At 36.6% G+C, this 19,797-nt stretch overlaps 1 protein-coding gene across 1 annotated transcript in view; it reads left to right on the forward strand.

Moving 5' to 3' along the window:
- Positions 1-342: 342 nt before the first annotated feature.
- zcchc7 (zinc finger, CCHC domain containing 7) overlaps positions 343-19,797 on the forward strand; it is a 54,650-nt gene continuing 35,195 nt past the window's right edge. Inside the window, exons 1-2 of the mRNA XM_084402274.1 lie at positions 343-487; positions 1,518-2,116. Coding sequence (XP_084258400.1) covers positions 1,531-2,116 — 586 coding nt within the window. The 5' untranslated portion in view covers positions 343-487; positions 1,518-1,530. The remainder of the gene's footprint in view (positions 488-1,517; positions 2,117-19,797) is intronic.

Here is a 19,797-nt window from a genome sequence, read left to right on the forward strand (position 1 = left end):
GCAATACTTTAGGCTATCATTTGGTGTGTGTTTTTTTTTTTAAGTTATTATTTTCTGCTTTCTGACCAATACCCAAGGCGAATCAAACCTTTATTATAATTAATATTATACAACCTCTACACAACGACACTATATCTATTTGAACAAATCGTAAAAAAAAATGTTGGTCTTAGGCCTTCAGTAGACATTTCAGGGACCGATGTTTAATGCCTGGCTTCCTTATGTTTCTTGTAAGTACAACTCCCTACAAACAGAGCATTCAAGTATAAACAGTTCAAAGATTTCCAAACCCTCTCCCATTCACACTATGAACAAGTATGGTAACAGTTGAAACAGTGCCTAGACTCAGAGCCACACTAACCTTCAGTGTGTGCGCTAAATGTAGCGCCTTTTTTCCCAGGGATGAAGAATAGTTGGCCAACCATTTAATTTCCTGCGGAGTCCGGAAGCGAGTGTCACCGCGTTGCAAATCGGAACTTGTAAACAGGTCAGATTTTTATTCAGCCTGGTAGAAAGCCATTTAAAACGTGTCATATTGTGTAGTTAAGTTTACAGATGTTTTAAAACACTGTGGTGCCCGTTTAGTAGTAATACATCCACAACCGACATCCATGTGTACGTGAACACACGTGGGTCATTGAGTAGCACTTAATAGCACTGAAGCTAACACATGTTCATCAAATTTATGTTGCCTAATATGAGTATTCATTGATTTAAGGCTGTTAGATGGCAAGTTTTATGTGGTCATTGCTTTTATATAGATATTTATTATGGTGAACCATTTGTTTTTACTGAATTATTCAGGCTTCCAGTTAGCACAGTGTCCATAGCTTGTGTTCTGTTGTGTTGTTTATGCGTTAAATCTGCTTTGTTCGTGATGTTTGGAATTGTCTTTATGGATTTGACCAGAAATCTCTCTCTTTGTGACTTATGTGTGGCTGTCAAACAGGCTAAATTGAAACAAATCCACTTGTGCTTTTTGACAAGTGAGACAGAGGATAACAAAACAGAATTTATTATGATACATGGATCTGGCCTATTTGCTATTGTACAGAAGACAAAGCAGTAAACTGACAGTTTGATCAAAACTAAACAGTAGCTGTGCTTTATGTTTACATCATTACACTTTGTGTTATGGAAATAGATTGTCTTCTCATGACTTTCACTTTGAATAAAAAAGTTTGACTTATTAAGTGTCTATCTATCTATCTATCTATCTATGCACAGTTTACTCATTAAAAATCTAATATTTTCTAACGAATTCTGATAGTATTAAAAGAATCAGCTAGAACATAAGTAAAATTATGGTTTCATTTTCTGTTATTGTTGCAAATTAAAAACCTTATAAATTAATCTAGTTATTTTTTTTTTAAATGATATAAAAATATTAACTTATTTTTGTGGTGGGACTTGTGCAGATATTGGCAGAATGATATAGGCTACTGAATAAAGTAATCTTTATGGCCACTGAATGATGACTCATGATGATGTTTATGGCTGGGCTGTTCTCTGTTTAGGGATCACCTTGAGATGTTCTCAGGGTATCAGGAGCGGGAGGACTATGAGGACGAACTGTACGGGGATGAGGCGGACTCTGGTTTGTCTGACGCTGACAGCGACCTGGAGTTCCGGCTGTATTCCCAGCTGCACTACAACGCTGAGATCCAGGAGGACCGCGAGGACTCGAGAGAGGTCCAGTCACCAGTACCACGGACTCAGCCACAGCAGAAGTCCTTGCCTCCTGCTCCACCTGTAGATGTTATTGTGATTGACTCCGGCCCAGATACCATCACAGTGTCAGACAACACAGAGGAAGATGACAGCGTGTGTGCTAACAAAGGTCAATCATCAAAATACTGGAAAAGGATGTTGCATCCCAATAGCTTACCTTCACCCTGTCCACCACAAGTTCAAGCAGGAAGGAGCTCTCCAGATGATATTGTGGTGTTGGATTCTGAATCCGACGAGAGCTCTGCTGAATCTTTACCTCCTTTTGTGGAGGATCTGGGTTCGGACTCAGACTCAGATGTACTGGAGAACTGGATGATTCTGGGTCAGGAGAAACAAGATGAAGATCAGAGCATCCAACTCAACATCTCCAAATCTGAGAATCCAGGTAAGGATTTTCACTCAAGTTTAAGACAAATACTAAAGCTGTTAAATAAGCTCATCTAAAATGCCCATGTGGCCTTTCACTATAAGAACAGAATGATCTATATTAAAGGCAGGGTAGGCAATTTGTTCCAGAAACATTTTTTTGTTATGCTGATTGAAAGTCTCTTCACATCCTGATAGCAATCACTAAGTTAAGTGGTCTAAATGTATTTATATATATATCGTCTGTGGAAGGTGTAGGACCATAAAAAGCTCGTCCAATCATTGCATTCGGTCCGATACGATGTCATACCTGCCTGTCAACATATGTATTTTCATATCTTCACGCTCTCTGTTCACGCAGACATCACACATCATCAGCGCGATTCATTCTATTTCATTCACATTCTCGTGACGCTTTTGTTTGCTCCCTGCTGTCCGCGTTCATGTGTTTTGAAGGAGGCGTGGCTTTGGAGACGCTCTGAAGGGAGGGTGGGATCTTATGCTTTCAAAGCTAGCTCGCTATTGCTAGCCTCTCCGAAAATTGCCTATCTTACCTTTAAGTTGTTTGTTTATTTTAAATGTTTTGATGTAAAAATGTAAACAAACCCTTGTAGACTGCACTTTTAAAGGGACAGTTCACACAAAAATTAAGATTCTGTCGTCATTTACTCATCATGTCGTTCCAAACCTGTATGACTTTCTTTCTTTTGTTGAACATAAAATGTTTTGAGAAATGTTTTTTTGTAATCAAAACTGTTTGGTTACCAACATTCTTCTTTGTATTCCTTAGATAAAAAATAAAATAATACACGTTTGAAAAAAACGTGAGGGTAAATGATGACAGAATTTTAAAGCTGCAGTCCGCAGTTTTTCCTCTTTGTCGCCATCTCTGTTCGAAATCTGCAATTGCAGTTATTTGCGGAATTATCAACTTTACGTGCGTTGTGACTCGGCATGGCACAGCGCGGATGAATCCAATGTTTTGAGACGGCTGTCAGTCACCGCGCTGGTGGTGTGGATACTGTCATTCGGAATCACAGATTCTGCTTTTTGGAAGTATGACCAACATAAGAATTTTCACCGGAAAATGTCGTCGGAACAAGTAAGTAACATCCACTTTTGTTCTGACCAACTAATGTTAAGGGGAAAAAAGCATTGCAGTAAATCGCGCTGATTAAATCTAACGCTCGCATATCATATGTCAAACTGTGCAAATTATACTTTGTTCTCAAATTGTTAATGTTAACAACATCAGCGTTGCGTGACTACATTTAATGCCCTTCCGATATTTTTCCTTGTTTTCGCATGGGCAAGTCTTTCACGTTTTACAGCGGGTGAATCTCCAGTTGTCACTGGTGATTGTCGTTTGAACCTTTCTGGTCCGCCATCGAATTGCTAAGTTTAATTATATGAAGTGCTGCGAGAAAAGGCTATAAATCTCCATCTCCAACATCCTCACACGCAACATAGCCTACTAGCCGAGACACCTTCTTTATGTGTACAGATGTGACGTGATGACGCAAAGACATGCTCGAATTTCCCGTGGAAATCCACCAGTACCACTGGAATTAAAAACATTATTACAAGCTTACCGTTTTAAATCGCGCTAAGGCAAGCAGATAGTTTTGAACACTGGCTGGTTATGTACTTGCTCAAAAATTTATTTTGGATCATTTTTAACCCAAAAAAGCTACGGACTGCAGCTTTAAGTGAACTGATTATTTTATACTTTTCTTTTCCATGCAATGAATGCCTGACTAGGGACTATCAATTTTAGAAAATGACATAAAATTAGCCCATATGACTTAAACGCATATGCCAAGCCATCAAAGCCAGTGGTGTAAGAATTCATGGCAACCCATGTTTGATCATTTTTATAAATGATACATTTTTATTTATTAATTGAATACATTTCTTTTTTTCTTTCCTGGGTAGTGCTTGTACATCATCTGAATCATATATGCACAATCTGTATGGATGGGCTGCCTAGAGGGTCTGCAGGCCAGAGCACTTGTGTTAATATAAGCAAAGCAAAAATGTGTGTTTATCCCCAAAGCACTCGGCTGTATGTGAATAATCAGCGAATTTGATGTCTCATCTTCATGTTTTTGTCATGAAGTTACCGTGCCGGTGTACCAATTGAACGACTAGGTGTGTGCGTGAGCACATGCATCCGGCTTTACGTGTGTAAAGTTAATTTGCATGCGTGTGAGAACATGCAGGAAAAGCAATGAGGGAATATTTCTGTGTATGTAGTGGAAAAAACAAACAAAACATAACAAACCTCCTGTCAGAGAGCCTGAGCGAGAGAGAGAGAGAGAGAGACTTTAATCATAGATGAATAAAAATGTCTTTGCAAATCTCTCCAGATCTACACATTAGGTTAACCTGCAGAGCTCAGCAAAGCAGCAAACCTCTCTCTCTGTTTCTTTCTTTCCTCTCTTCCCTTTTTTCCCTCAGTCCTCCCTGAATGTGCTGTCCTCATTTCCATTCGTAGACTCCTTCCTGTTCCTATTATTCATTTTCTACTCTTTCTCCTTCTCTCTTTCTTTTTTTTGATCTAGTTCTCCCCTTCAAATACAGAGCATTTCATTGTGCCTTTTCTCTCTCTTTCCCTCCCTCCATCCATCCTTCCTTCTCTTGCTCTCTCTGGCTTATTTGAATGGTGACTGTGGAGGAGTCTGTGGGCTGGTATTTCTGCTCTGTCGGTCATGCCTCTCACACTCATGTGCAGAGGGGGCCTTCTCCTGCCCTGGCCTGCTTTTGTTACCCAGAGAGAGAGATTCAGTGGAGGATGAGAGAAAGAGAGAGAGAGAGAGAGAGAGAGAGAGAGAGGAGGGGTACAGAGGGATATACAGAGGGTGGAGGGAGGAATGGGGCAGCTCTCTGTCTCTCTTTTTCTCCTCTGTGTCTCTGATCTCTGGGGCTTGACCCTGCACTCCAGAACATGTGGGTCACACAAGGGAGGGGAGCTGGGAGGAAGTGGCTGAAGAGGTTGCAGTCTGCATGTGCACTTACACCTCTAAAACCCAGAGGTTTCCATTGCCAGTTTAACTGTGGTAGAGCGGGACAAAAGGATGCCCGGGTGAGGTGGGAGTGTAGGTGCGGGTTGTGAGACCAAATATTTTGCAAAGAATGTGTGCATTGATTGGACTTGAGAAAACGTATAGCCTACCGAACCAGAGCCATCATAATTTGTTCCCAGGACCCACAAATTCAATTGACAGCCTTAATATATATCATCACTACCGTTGACATTTTATAAATGTTTTTGTCTCTTATGCTCACCAAGGCTGCATTTTTCTTATCAAAATACTGTAAAAACAGTAATGTTGTTAAATATTTTTACAATATACAATAACTGTTTTCTATTTTAATATATGATAGGATGTAATTAATCTGTGGCAAAGCTAAATTTTCAGCATCCTTACTCCAGTCTTCATATTTTTCATATTTCTGTGGAAACCATGAAATTTTTTTAATAAGATTATCTGATGAATAGTTTAAAAGGACAACATTTGAAATTGAAATCTGTTGTAGCATTATAAATGTTGAAAATAAGTATTAATTTCTCTAAACAATTTTTTTTTTTTTTTACTGACCCCAAACCTTTGAACGATAGTGTATGCCATATTGTAGAAGAGTGTTAGACTGAAATTTCAGACAAGACATGTTTCTGTAGCTCAAACAGTAACTGATAAATGTATCCCTTGAATGCAAAGGAAAAGTGGAATGTCAAATGTATAAATGTAAATTGGATGAATTTTTTGTTTCGTTTATTCGCATTGTCCTAGGACTGTACACACATGGCCAGTTAACAGAAAATTTAGTTCCCCTTTGTGTCATTTTCAACAGCTCAACATAAATATTAAAATAAATACTTAAATAATAAATACTAAACATTTAATAATTAAATAAATATTTGAAATCTCAAAATTCAAATATTTGTGAGTGAATTTTAAGTAAATAGTTTATTTATTTGTTTTGTTTGATTTATGATTTGTTTGATATCAATTAAAAATGTAAAATAAATATATATTAAATGTATATATCAAATCTTTATTATTACATATAATATTTAGAACGTGAGCATAATATTAGCCATAAGCCATTGCAATACACAAGAATATGAGGCCTAAAAGGCAGATGTGGTGTATATATAGATGGAGTGAGCCTAGCTGTTTTGTTGGCATCAAAAATACCTCCAAAACACAGCATTGTGTGCATAGGGGGACGTAAACACATTTTGATTTGTTAACATGTCCTGTCCTGTCATGGCTATATGCACTCTCCATAGGGGACGAGGAATTTGTGTTTAGTGTGATTGTGTTTTGTGATACACTAGTAAAAAGCTTTAGACAGCAGTGACTAATTTCATTTGAGCACACAGACTCACACTCACACACTCTCGCACAAATCCAATTCTCTTCAGTTGCAAGGTCTCAACTATGTGATGTGTCAGCCGAACAACATACAGTCGTATTGTGACACACACACACACACCGAAATCCAATTCTCTACAGTTGTTAGTGTTGCTGTTACTATATGGGAAACACACACACACACATACACATAGGTTGACAGAGGTTGATTTGTACACATTTAGAGGACAAAAAAACCTGAGAAAAGTGTTTATTATCAATTGAAGCGAGTTTTTAATAATATTTCAGCTCATCCATCTACAGTACTCTGTAAGGAGGACGGGTGGGTGGGTGGAAAAGGATAACGACGGCACGATGAGACAAAAACATCCCCAAAATCCCACCCAAAATATCCTATTTGTCCTTACAGTCCAGCACACACAGGTTGTGTCTCTGAATCTATCTGACTTTAGGATGGAGGGGGGCCCCTTGGACCCCACTCAGACGGAACAGACAAGAAATATGAGAGCCTCCAAAAAAAAAAAGGAGGGGGAAACTCCGCAAAGGGGGGCTCTAAACTTGAATTCGAGTTGTTGAGCCTTCCTCAGTGGTCACACTTTCTTTTTCTTCCCCCTTTGTGCCTTTTTAATTTCCCTTTCCCCCTTTTTATCTTTTTTTCCCCCCAGTGTTTTTCCCTCCCCTTTTTGGTTCTGTCTGGTTTTTCACCCTGTGAACACCAAACTTTGTCATTAGGTTGGACTAAAGCAGTGGCAGCAGATGGGCATTAGTTTAAGCTGAATGCATGGGTGTTTGAAAGAGAAGTGTCTTTGAGTGTGTTTGATATACCGCAGGGCATATGCAAAGGTAAGACATTAGCAATCCGTCTCCCTCTCGTTTTTGTTTCAAGGGTTCAGAAATGGCATCACAGCTTCTTTAGAGTTGTTCGTAGCTGAATCATTCTGCTTTTGGCTCTCTTACTCTGTCTATTGTGACTCGACTGCCATCTTCAAAGTGGTGAACGTGGCCCACCGTATCCTATTGGGTGTTGTTTTCTCTTGCCGTCATCGCCTCGTTCTCTCTTGATCTCCCTCTTTTTTTTCTTATATTTCCCTCTCACTCTCTTTCACGAGGCCACACCCAGACTTCCACGTATAACTGACAGGTGTCAATCACCTTTGTTACCTTTCCCTTGAACTTTGACTTTTGCTATCATCTACGTGTAAATGTTTATATAGGCACCATTGTGAAGCTTATCTTGAAATGAGATATTTGTATTCTAATGAATGAAACTAAATTGTTTTGGTAACCAAATCTGCATTTATTTATTCAAAAATACAGAAAAACATTTAAATCGTGTGAAATATTTTTACAATTTGAAATAACTGTATTTCTATGTCAAAACGTTTATTTCTGTGATGCATAGCTGAATTTTAATGAACCTTCATGAGATCATTCACAAAATCATTCTAATTTGCTGCTCAAGAAGCATTTCTTATTGTTATCAATGTTAAAACACTTAATAACACTGCTTAATATTTTTGTGGAAAACATGTTTTTCCTAGGATTTTTTTCCATATACATTTTTCCATTCCATTAGAGTTTATTTGAAATGACAATGTAAAAATATTTACTGTCAAAATTGAGCAATTTAATGCATACCTGCTAAAAAAATCATAAAAAAGCTATATATATATATATGAAACAGATATAGGAAATATATTTATTAATATATAGCCAAGTCTTTATATTATTCCCATTGAGAGCAAAAGAGATTAATACAAATGCCAATAGACTTCTAGAACAAAGTTGCTTATTGTGTGGTATGGATGTAAAAACTGCACATTTTTGCATATGCTTGCATTTTTTAACTTTTGGATTTTGATGTTCACAATCAATCATGGATTTTGCGATCTGTTTCAGTATAATAAGTGCTCTTTAACTCGAGACTGTTTCCTTCCAAACACATAAGCAACCTTACAGTTTGTTTCTTAGTGTAAATTCCTCCATATTTATGTTTTATGTGCTTGTGTTCACTTTGAGCTATGTGTGTTGAGAAGGGCTTGAAGGTTGAGGTGTAAGTGAATATGAATGTGGTTGTTTTGAATACGCAGTCAATAGAAGAGGAGAAGTGCATCATTATGGATGGGTCACAATGCTCTAGCTTGAGGCGGTGGCGGTCGGTCTGGAGAAATGAAACCGTATGTTGTGTTGTAACTTCTGTTGCTGAGTGCTATAGAGAGTGAAGGTGTTTTATCTGTAGGATTTGTGAAGACTGCGTACTGCTGCGTGATTCTAGCAGCTGTGTGTGTGTGTGTGTGTGTGTGTGAGGCGTGGCAGCTGCGAGGTGATATGTGTCTGTAGGTCTGTGTGTGTGAGATTGGAGGGCTTTTTGGGTGTAAGTTTGTGTAATACAAGTGATGCTGGAGTGTGTGGACCCGGAGGTGTGTGTGTGTGGCAGGGATAGGCATCAACTCTTATCTGGGCACAGCAGTGCCACTTCAGCTGAAACACCACACCCATTTCTCCACACGGTTTGTTTGAACAGACGCCATGTCCTCGCACAAACACACAGATTCGCCATAAAATCACAGCTTGAGGCTGTGTTTTTTTCTATATTTTGAGATAAGATATGATATTTATTGGTTGGATTTTATTGTAGGAATATTTAATAATTACTACGTAAATACTGTTACAAAATTATTATGAAATGGGCCTTATTGGAATTTATGAGAAACGTCTTAATGCTGTCAGATATTGATGCATTTGTATGAATTTTGATCATAAGGTTTTTATTTATTTGTACTGACATTGGTATTGAATTGCTTTTCAAAATGTTAAATATAATTTTCCCTATCGTTTCCTACTACATCAAGCCTTTCAAATTAAAATGCATAAGATTATTTTTTAAATTATTTTCACTGTACATATTTGTACTGTATGCATTATAATTGTTATTTTGACCTTATTGTGCATGTTTATCTAATTCTGTTTCCGAGCACACACACGCAAACCAAAATAGTCAAATAATAGCCAAAGTATCATTACAGTCCATTGATTAGTGACTATAATTGGTTTCACCTGTTTTCAAGGACAGTCTAACAAGCTCCCAGAGGTCCCATATTTATTATGAAGACTTGTTTTATTCAAACAGTATATATTTTCCTCTATTCAGATCTCAAAAGGTATAGTTATACATCTGTCATACTGTATGTAGTGCCTAAATTAACTTTTAATACTTTATTTTGTGGGTGTATTTTATTTATTTATTTTTTACAAACCCTATAATATTGTCAATGTATCAGCTGTCATCCTTAACATTAAACAATAATTATTGGCTTATCTGTATCAAGGGAAATTTTTTTCCACACACATATATATATATATATATATATATATATATATATATATATATATATATATATATATATATATATATATAAAAGAAATATGCATGCATTTAAGTGATTGCAAATGTTTCATATGTTATTCGAACCATTTTCGTCAGGACTTTTCTCTTTATCGAAAAAAGTAGGCAACACGACTCACTAAACTTTTGCCTTAAATCGAAAGAATCTCATCAAACTTTTCCAAGAGATTGTAATTTTCCATCGGCTCGACATCCGGCTTCTCTGTGAAAAGAGCATTTCCATCAGCTCTTTCTTCACGAATGGCCGGTGAACTACGCTACGAGTGTGGGCAGTGTAATCCTGTTTGAAAGGTCTGCGTGTGTTCCCGGTTGGACGTCTGGCGTTTTGGGTGGGCTCTGCATGGGACAGCAGGTATCCTTAATCATGTTACGGGGTGCGGGGTGTATTTTTGAGAAGGGGTTAGCTGGCAAGCTCCCATCCCAATTTCATACTAAATGGTCACACACCAGGTTTGATTAGAGAAGGCAAGGCCGAGGTACCCATTGTCATAGTTTCTGTCATTGGTGCAGAGCGGCAGGTCTGTGCATTTAAAGCCGCCGCCGTAGGTTTTCTGTTGGAGGAATTATTCACTCCATTTTCTGCGAGTTTTACGTATGAAATGAAAAGTATTTTGACTATGGTAATCTGTGTGAATTGACTTAACTTTTTTTTTTTTTTTTTTGGTCAGACTTTACTTTTTCTCACATTAGTCCAATACACTTTAAAAAAATATACAATTTTATAAATTTAATACATGCATTACCTATTCACCAATGAATCTAAATGCTTTAATTAAGTTAAAGTCTCAATATGTTTATTAATATATTTTCTAATAGTTAGGAGAATATTCTCCCAGTCAGAGCAGGTTAAATCTGAATGTCGTGTCTGTTCCTCTGTGATTATCTTCACCGCACAAAGATGCAGCGTTGTCCCGGAAAACCTCAAGTCCAACATCTGTGTTTGTTTTTGCAGGTGCTCATTTGGTTTGATGCGAACGTTTTTTTTTTTTTTTTTTTTTCAATATAGAATATTTGTGTGAGCTGTTTTCAGACAAAGTGTAGTGGAAAAAGTCCCCCCCACCCACTAACTTCTGTTGATAATTCCACACACCAAATATATTTGTTTTTCACAGAATATTTAAATGTGATGACAAGATGGTGGTCAAAAAAACAAGATGCATATTTAGTTTTTCTAAAGAAGAGGAATTGAGAGGTTGGTGGTCCATTGGCACTGCAACTATGTAATGAAGACCCAAAAATACAGAAATGAGTTGTGTGTGGGTCGTAGAATGACTGTAAAGGATATTATTTATTCACATTTAGAGTAATATTGTAATAACTTCATTTAAGTGTAATCCAAGCCAGAATATTATGGTTAAAAATTCCTGGCCTGTGGATATTATCGTTTCCTCTTGTCTCTTATAGTCTGGGTTGATTATCATTCTGAGGTACTGGCCCTCATAAGTTGTGTGTCGGTGCGGGGGAAACTTCAACGAGGGGGGGGAAAGTAATTGCAATTACCAATAAAATTCATTATAATTAAGCAGTCATTTAATATAAAATCAAATGATTGCCTCAGCAGCCGAGGACGGAGGCACCCCAGTGAGACCTGATTAATTTTTTCTTCTTCTCCCTTTCAGCACAACTGTAACTTTTAAATCACTCTGTCTCTTTGGGTGGGGTGTTTGGGTAAGGGGCATTTATTAAAACTGAGCCAATATGATGATTACCTGACTGTTTGGGGTATTTATTAGACTGTACACTATTAGACTATAGATTATTAATATCATTTCATTAGAGTGGTGCAAAATGAAGCGGGAATATTCTGCATCTGTTTTGAGCCTTGTGGCCTCTTTAAGTCGGTCTTGTTGGATGTATTTCAAAAGGTTAGGAATTGGAAAACTGATATTGTTATACAACAGGATCATTGTAATGTTTGAAAACAAAAAAATATGATTTGTCTTCTATTCAGTCACTGCATCTGTATGACTGCTATCAAACAATAAAATCAAGAGAAATCAGATTTTATGTGAAATATCAAGTACAAAAGTAGAGAAATATTAAAGTAAAGTGTGTGTCCTAGGTTTGGAAGTTACGTGTATTTACTATAGAAATAACAGTGATTTATGCATATTTACAAGCAACTAATACTAAACCTGTTAATATTACTTGGTACTTGTGTGTAATTAAATTGTAACAAAGACTTGTTAAAGTAAAATGAAATAGCTATCACACTTATCTTTATGTACTAAAGATATTCAGATAAATATAGATGGCAACCTACCTAAAAAAAACTGGGTCAATTTTATCACAGTGTTCTGTATTACTTTCCAAATGCATTAGTGTAGATGATTGACATTCACTAGTTCAGATGTAGTTCTTAAATATCTACCCCAAAAAATTCATTCCTGATTAAGTTCTGAAACTATGAAAATGTATCATTGGAAAGTCATATTCATGATATGTATATTTTACCTTTACAGACATATTGCCCTATCTCATTTATTTATCTTGCTTGTGACTGATCTCTCCTCACACTCATGAGCTTTGAGGTGTTTGTGTGTATATATATTTGTATGCCAGTCAGTCTGTGTCTCACTGTTACTAATCTCTCAAGCCTTCTTAACTCCCTTAGGGACCTTCCGGAAAACGCCACCTCACTATTATTAGGGTCTCTTTTGCATATTAAGGGAGTTGCTCTCAATCGTGTATGTGTGAGGAGAGAGTGAAAGTGCGCAATGTGCAGCAAAAGTTTTCCTTTTTGTTGCGCCAACTGTTAAACCAAACTCGTGACATCAAAAACAGCTTAATAACTGCTCTACTTCTCTGGAATGGTTACGGTTTCTGTGAGGCAGAAAGAAAGAGCCTAAAACAATTCTCCTTAATGAACCATATTTACCACAGTTCTTACATTGTGACTATTTAGTTAACTTGTATTTGTTCTAAGACTAGTAAGTTCAGGTAAATCCATGACTTCATGTTACCATTGTTATGGTTTAACTTTTCTTAAGGTGTATTTTGTATTTTTTTTTATGAAAAAAATAAAATAAAAATAAATATATATATATTTATTTATTTATTTTTATTATATAATATAATATAATATATTATTTTCTTCTTTTTTTATGATATTGTTCATTTATTAATGTCACCTTTAAGATTGTTACAAATATTTTTTATCCTTTTTAAATTATTTTTAAAAAATTTATATATTATTTATTCTTTAATCTTTTAATTTATTTGTATTTTTATTATAGGGTATTAACGCTACCTTAAGAAACCATATTTGCCATAATTCTTGCATTATAACTGGTATTTGTAATAAGACTATAGTAAATTCATAATTTTGCTTCATATTACCACCATGGTTAATGCTACATTTTAATGTTTTTATTGATTTTATTTTAATTTTTAAAAAATAAAAATTTCAATGTGAGACCTTGTATTTTGCCTTTTCACAGTGGCTCTAGTCTCATTATTTTAATTTATTATCTACTTTTCTTGACTGAAGGTTGGTCTTTGGTTTTGATATGCTCATAAGAATAACATCTTTCTTATAAAAAATGTTGGTCTCTGTGAAATTATAGGATACTTACTTCACTGGTTTGTTGGTGACATTATGTTTTTGAACCACACAAATGCTTGCCTAATGTTTTAAGATGTTTTATTATGTTATTCATTGAAGGCTTTGGAACCCTTCTGTCCTCATAGATTTCATACAATGATATAAAAACGTATCAAATAATCCTCCCAACATGCAGAAATAATGAAACCCCGCTTTCATCCGTTGGGATTTTAGGCTTGAAAATTTCTAGTCATAACTCGTAATGACATGGAGATGTAAAGCTTTGAGTTTCGTCTGCTATCTAATACAGCCCAAGCATACAGTTGGTTTAGCTGTGATAGCTGACAGTGGAGCTGAGAACCTGGCAGTGTAGATTTTGGCTTCATTGGCGGAATGAGGCCGATATGTTCATGCGGCGACTGTCGGGAAGCCATTTCTCTTATATCATTCCACTTCTTCTCCCATTTACTGTCACTGCGATTGCTGCATACGCCAGACATATATCGGTGGTTTATCTTTCCACTAACATCCAATAATGTTTTTGCTAGCTATCATCCTCATTATCAAATAAGCAGGGATTTTTATTATAATATTATATAAGATGAAGCCTAAACATTTCTTAGAGTAAATAATAGCTATACCAGCAGGAATGCTGTTGAAAAAATAAATAAATAAATGTTTAGGCTGGGTGAAGAATAAGACTTTTTCAAAGCGGCATGTTGTTTGTAGGGTTTATTTATTTTGCCATTTTTATGACAGGACATTATGAAAGAAGAAGGGGGAAAATGTATTCTGCATCGCCCGTGTGAGCATCGCAGCTCCGTGTACGCTTATAGATATGCAATTTGTTTAGTCCTTTTATAGTTCAATAGCCCCATGATAATTGAACAGATCTGGCAGATGTTAAAGTCGTCATGAAACTGAAATTGTCTTTTCTTCCCTATTGTGGCGCATATGTGATTGGAACAACTTCTTAAACTTCTTGAATGGATTTTTGTCCATCGGGAATTGTTTGGATCATTGTCATTTGCTAATTTCTGGAAAGGTTTCATGCGAGTGGCAGGTTGCTGAAGGTGAGGGGTTGAAACTTGTCTGCCTGTTGGACAACCTTATTGCCCAGCCCTCATGCCGGTCCGGTGTACGTCATTCAAATTTAGTTGTAGTCACTTTGTAAACAAAAAATGCACACAATCGCAAGGATTTTTTTTAGATGAGGCCATAGAGTACGTTTAGCATGCTAGTTAACTTTTAGCAGATGTACACATTTAAAAGTTTTTGTGAAAAACAGACTAGAAATTGTGATGACTCATCCTGTGCACTACACATTTTATCCAATTAGTTGCTCTATAGACCTTATGTAGCCCCGCCCCTTTTCAGCGCTGCGCTCGTTGTCTTTTGACTTCCGGTCTGTATTTTCGCAGCGATTTTGCGTTTATTAATGAACGGCTCGTTTTAAAATCTTCCCGGTTGACTGACATTTGTTAAGTCATCTGCTTTAAACATTACAGTCCTCATGATAACTTTCGTTAACTTTACATTAAGTAAACCCACTTCAAAAGCTAATTACTCCTGGACAGCAGCGCCATGGAAATATACAGAGCGACCGCAAAAACGGAAGTTCAAAGACAATATTCTAAAGATGGCGGCGCCCTCGTTTCTCTGGCGCATAAGGTCTATAGGTAAGGGATAATGTACATCCAGCTGGGTGTTATCGGAACCCCGAAGCGGAGGGGTCTTGCATCAGCCTGAAGGGGTTTATTCTGCGATAACAACCGGCTGGATGTACATTATCCCGCTTATTACACGGCTACTTGCCACTAGTAAATAATTACACATGAAATATTGATCTGAGTCTAAATATTTTATTAGCTCTTTAAACGCAAAGCTTCCGCAGAGAAAGCAGTTGCTAGCGCGGCAAGTTCAAACTAGACGGACATTTAAGGGATACGGTACAGTCATACCAGTTATTACACGGCATTTCGCCACATAAATAATAATGGGGATAAGAGATATTGATCTGAGGTGATACTGTTTTAAAATCGTACCTGTTTGTTATCTTATAATCCAACAGTGTACAAAACAATAGTTGCAAATTGGCAGCAGCTGCGTTTGAATGAAGCAAGAAGGGAGCGAGTCCACAATACTGGATGACATAATTAAATAACTGTACACAAAATATTGATTTGACTGGGTTTTAATATTTTATTAGCTCACCAATCGCAAAACTTCCACGAAGAAAACCACTTGTTTTCAGCGGTTGTTATCTGGGAATAACATACCGCTGGATGGCTTGATTGACCTATCAGGTTCAAGTATTACACAGTGCCGTGTAATAAAATGAGAATAATACCACCTGCCTCTAATTAGCATGTGGCAAGTCATGATTCATGGCTGTGACAGAACTAATTCCTATTGGCTATTAACAAATGGGATGCACCCGTTTTTATACATCGCTGTTGTCAAAGTAACATTCCGATACAAAATACAAACGTCTTCGTTTAGGGTGTACCAAATGAGCACACAGTAATGCCCTGCGCCCTCCAGAGTGAGTAGGGCAAAGTGATGCTCACTTTTGAATAGATTTTGCTGTCTATCTGTCTATCTCTTTTCTCCCCTTGCACTCTTCCTCTCTCTCGTTTTCCTGAAGTGCGGTGATCAATAGTAATTGGGTTGCCGCTTCTGACCAGCTTAGTGGCCCGGTGGACCAGCAGGAGGAGAAATGGAGAGTGTTTACGAGGTACTGAGCGTGACTGACTTTCCTCCGCAAATCTCTCCATATTTATTCAGCATTAGGCCTAATCTAAAAATCTTTCTTTCTCAACCCCCTGTTTTATCTATATATTTTTATTTTCCGCTTCTTTCCCTCTCTGTCTCTGTCATGCACCAAAGCGAGAGAGTGAGAGAGGGGTCCAGAATGTAATCCTTTTTGAGACTAAACCACCGGTACTCTTTGATGGCATATTTAATAGATTTTTCCCATAAAGGCTTTTCCTTAAGTGACTACATTCAAATAGAGAGGTATTAGTGATGGCATTAGGCAATCGTTAAGGTGTATTAAAGAAACCTCCTGTTGTTCATATAAATGCGTTCAATTCAATTTGCAGATCCCTTTGGGTGTAATTGGATTTTCTGATGTATGGTGCAAGGGCACTTTAGGGTTATATATTCACTCTACTTGGTAAAGCTTCCTCTGTCAGTGACAACTTTTATAGTACTCACTTTGTAAACAAAAATGCACACAAACTTTTTTTGTTCATGAGTGAGATACATGCTATTTGAAGAAATGAGCATTTGCAAATGGAAATGCAAGGCTTGCATGGTAGAATAGAACATAATATAAAAAAAATCACCTGCTTTTCAGCTGCAATGCTTAAAAAAGCATGCAAACGATAAGCTTTCGTGACTGCGTATAGGACAGCAACGTCATTTGAGCGTAACCGTGATAGAGACTGTACGACATGGGCTGCCATGCAATTTTTAATCTGCAAAAAGAGATATGCCCAAAATCTTATATCACGACACAAGTCATTTTAGTTCACGATAACAATATATATATATCACAATCTAGTTATTTTTGCTTTAAATAAGTTGGTTTTATTTTATACATTTTTAATACCATTGAAATTTCATTATTCTTAGCACCATTTTCAATATCAATTAAAAAACTAATACTAGCTTAAAAATCTCACAGTAAACAGTGATAAAAAAGAGCAAAGAAAACAAACTACAATAGAACATACACACATGAAATAGACCCACCTGAAAAACTTCAAGCACTAGAAATAAGAAATACTACATAAATTGTGTAAAGTAATTAAATGCTTAAAAAAAATGCATATTCTACTGTGTAAATTGAATAAACATTTATTCTTATTAAAGTTACAAAAGTGATTCAGTCAAGAGCTGAGAGATTTTCTCTTTTTTTGTTGTTTGATTAACATTAAAGGAGAACACTAAAGGAGTGATTCCTTCTGAGTGAACGCGGGTGAATCTGACTGCAGTAGATGTGAAAGAAATATATAAAAAATTATGTTTATTCAGCCAGCGCACATACCTGTATTTTCGGTCGAAGTCCACAGTAATCGATTGTCGAGTTCACGCGCATAGGTTTAGTACCTATGATCACGCGCATGAACTCGACAATCGACTACTGTGGACTTCGACCGAAAACAGGATGTAAATACAGGTATGTGCGCTGGCTGAATAAACATCATTTTTATTCATATCTTTCACATCTACTGCAGTCAGATTCACCCGCGTTCACTCCGAAGGAATCACTCACATGACCTGTGCACTTGTAATGACACATCAAGGATGTTAAGAGGCTAAAAGCAGGTTTAAAACTTGCCCCATTGAAGTCAACAGGGTGCAAATTTTAAAAAGAGGATAACACGGTGTAGGCAACACCGATTTTTGTCGTTGTTCTCTGTACTGGCAGCACTCCAAATGTACAAAAAAATGAGCTCAATGTTAAAATTGACCGGAGTTCTCCTTTAATAACGACAGCAGGTCAATTTGAAAGCTGTCACTTTAAGACCGACTGCGCGGATCAATTATACTCGAGCGTTTTCTTTCTCAACTCTTTACATTGACTTAAGACATAAATTACCGTGTTTACTTGCAAATACACTCTGTCAGTGGTTAAATGTACTTGCGCCTCAAAATGCTTTTATGATGCGAAATGTCTAAAGGAATTAAACAGACAGGACAAAAACATCTTATATTTCAAAAGAGATCTGTGCATAAGTGTGGATGCAGCTAATCAGATCTCCCGCTCTCTATGATGTCATCAGCAATAATCAAACAAAAGTTAAGCTGAGAGAAAAATCACTCACAGCTCTTGAATGGAAAACGTTCAGATACTCTTAAATACTGAAAGCACTCTTTGTTTATTGCTTGTAATATGTTTCTTTGTTCCTCTTTTTTATTTACTACTTGCTTTTATGTTTTGAAGCTATATTAGTTTATATATTTAAAATTCTTAACATACAATTGTTTTAATATTTTTTTTTTCCAATATGTAATTATATTTAAAAGTACTTATAATTACATGTAATAATAAAAAAAGATTTTAAGATTTTCAAGTCTGTAAAAAGTATATCAAGAATCGTTTTAGAATCGGATCGTGACTCCCAGATTCATAATTGGATTTGGTTCGGATCTGCTGTTTTCTCACCACTGTCAATTTGAATTGTGTTTATTTTGTTATTGAGAGGAAAGCGCACAGTACATACTTGCATATTAATCTAAACGTCGCTCTCAGCAGCGTGGAAGGCGTCTGGATGTTCGTTAACAGTATATAACTGCAAATTTCCAACTTCTTTTTTACTTGTAAGCAAAGAACATAAAAGAACTTGGCCGTGAATATATCAGGGCATTGGATCACGTGTAGTCTCTTGTACGTTACATGTGCGTGAGTGCGAGCATGAGCAAGAAGTTGCTGGCTACAGTTCACATAACGCTAATAACAAGGTTTTTTGAATTCTGCATATAACCCTTTTAAGAAAATATATTTTCATATATACAGAAACTCAAAGGTCTTCACTACAACCTGCCGAAATAAAAGTTTGGTTTTACTTGAAGAAATGATGACAGAAATACATTAGTAAAATGTACTTCTCAAAGTAAATAATAATAATAATAATAATGCAGTTTAATAAACAGTATTTAAGGAATAGCACACAATGAATAATTTTTTTTCATGCCACATAAATCTTATGCGTAATTGAAAAGTTTATTTCAGCCCCCAAACTCTCCTGCAAGAAACCCAACACTGAACCAGTAGGGCAGTGGTTCGGGTAAACATCAAACAGGAAACAAAAAAGTAAAAGTTAAAAATTGTTTATTGTAAAGGAGTTGAATAATTTTTTTTATTTGATTACAAGTTTTATGCATTTATTAGATTTCCACAGTTTTTGATGATCAATTTGTATTCAATCTTAACACACTTGTAGTTTGGTTTGCTTGGTTCCTTTTTTCCTGACCAAAAACAACAACAACAACAACAGTTAGTCCTGGTCCGAGTAGAGTTCAGATTGGCATTTTTATCACCGAACCAAAAGAGACCAAACTTAAAGGCATAGAGATTATGTTCACAACCTGATTGGTCGGCTTTTATGACGAATTGCCTATTTTGAGAAGGAACTTGCCGAACATCCAAAACAATGCTGTGTGCTGGGATAAATGTGCTCGTTGTATGTGCGTAGCCTGCATATGATGGCATTTTGACCAGCTGAGAACTCGTGAAGAGCTTCAAAATGTGTAAAGGAGTCAAAACAGAGGCAGGAAACCTTGTGCACCAGGGTTCGGATGGCAGCGTTCACACTTATTCAAATGAACCGCACTAACAGAGCAATCGAACCAGGGCT

The sequence above is a fragment of the Rutilus rutilus genome, assembly GCF_951802725.1.
Source record: "Rutilus rutilus genome assembly, chromosome: 2".
Taxonomy (NCBI): Eukaryota; Metazoa; Chordata; class Actinopteri; order Cypriniformes; family Leuciscidae; genus Rutilus; species Rutilus rutilus.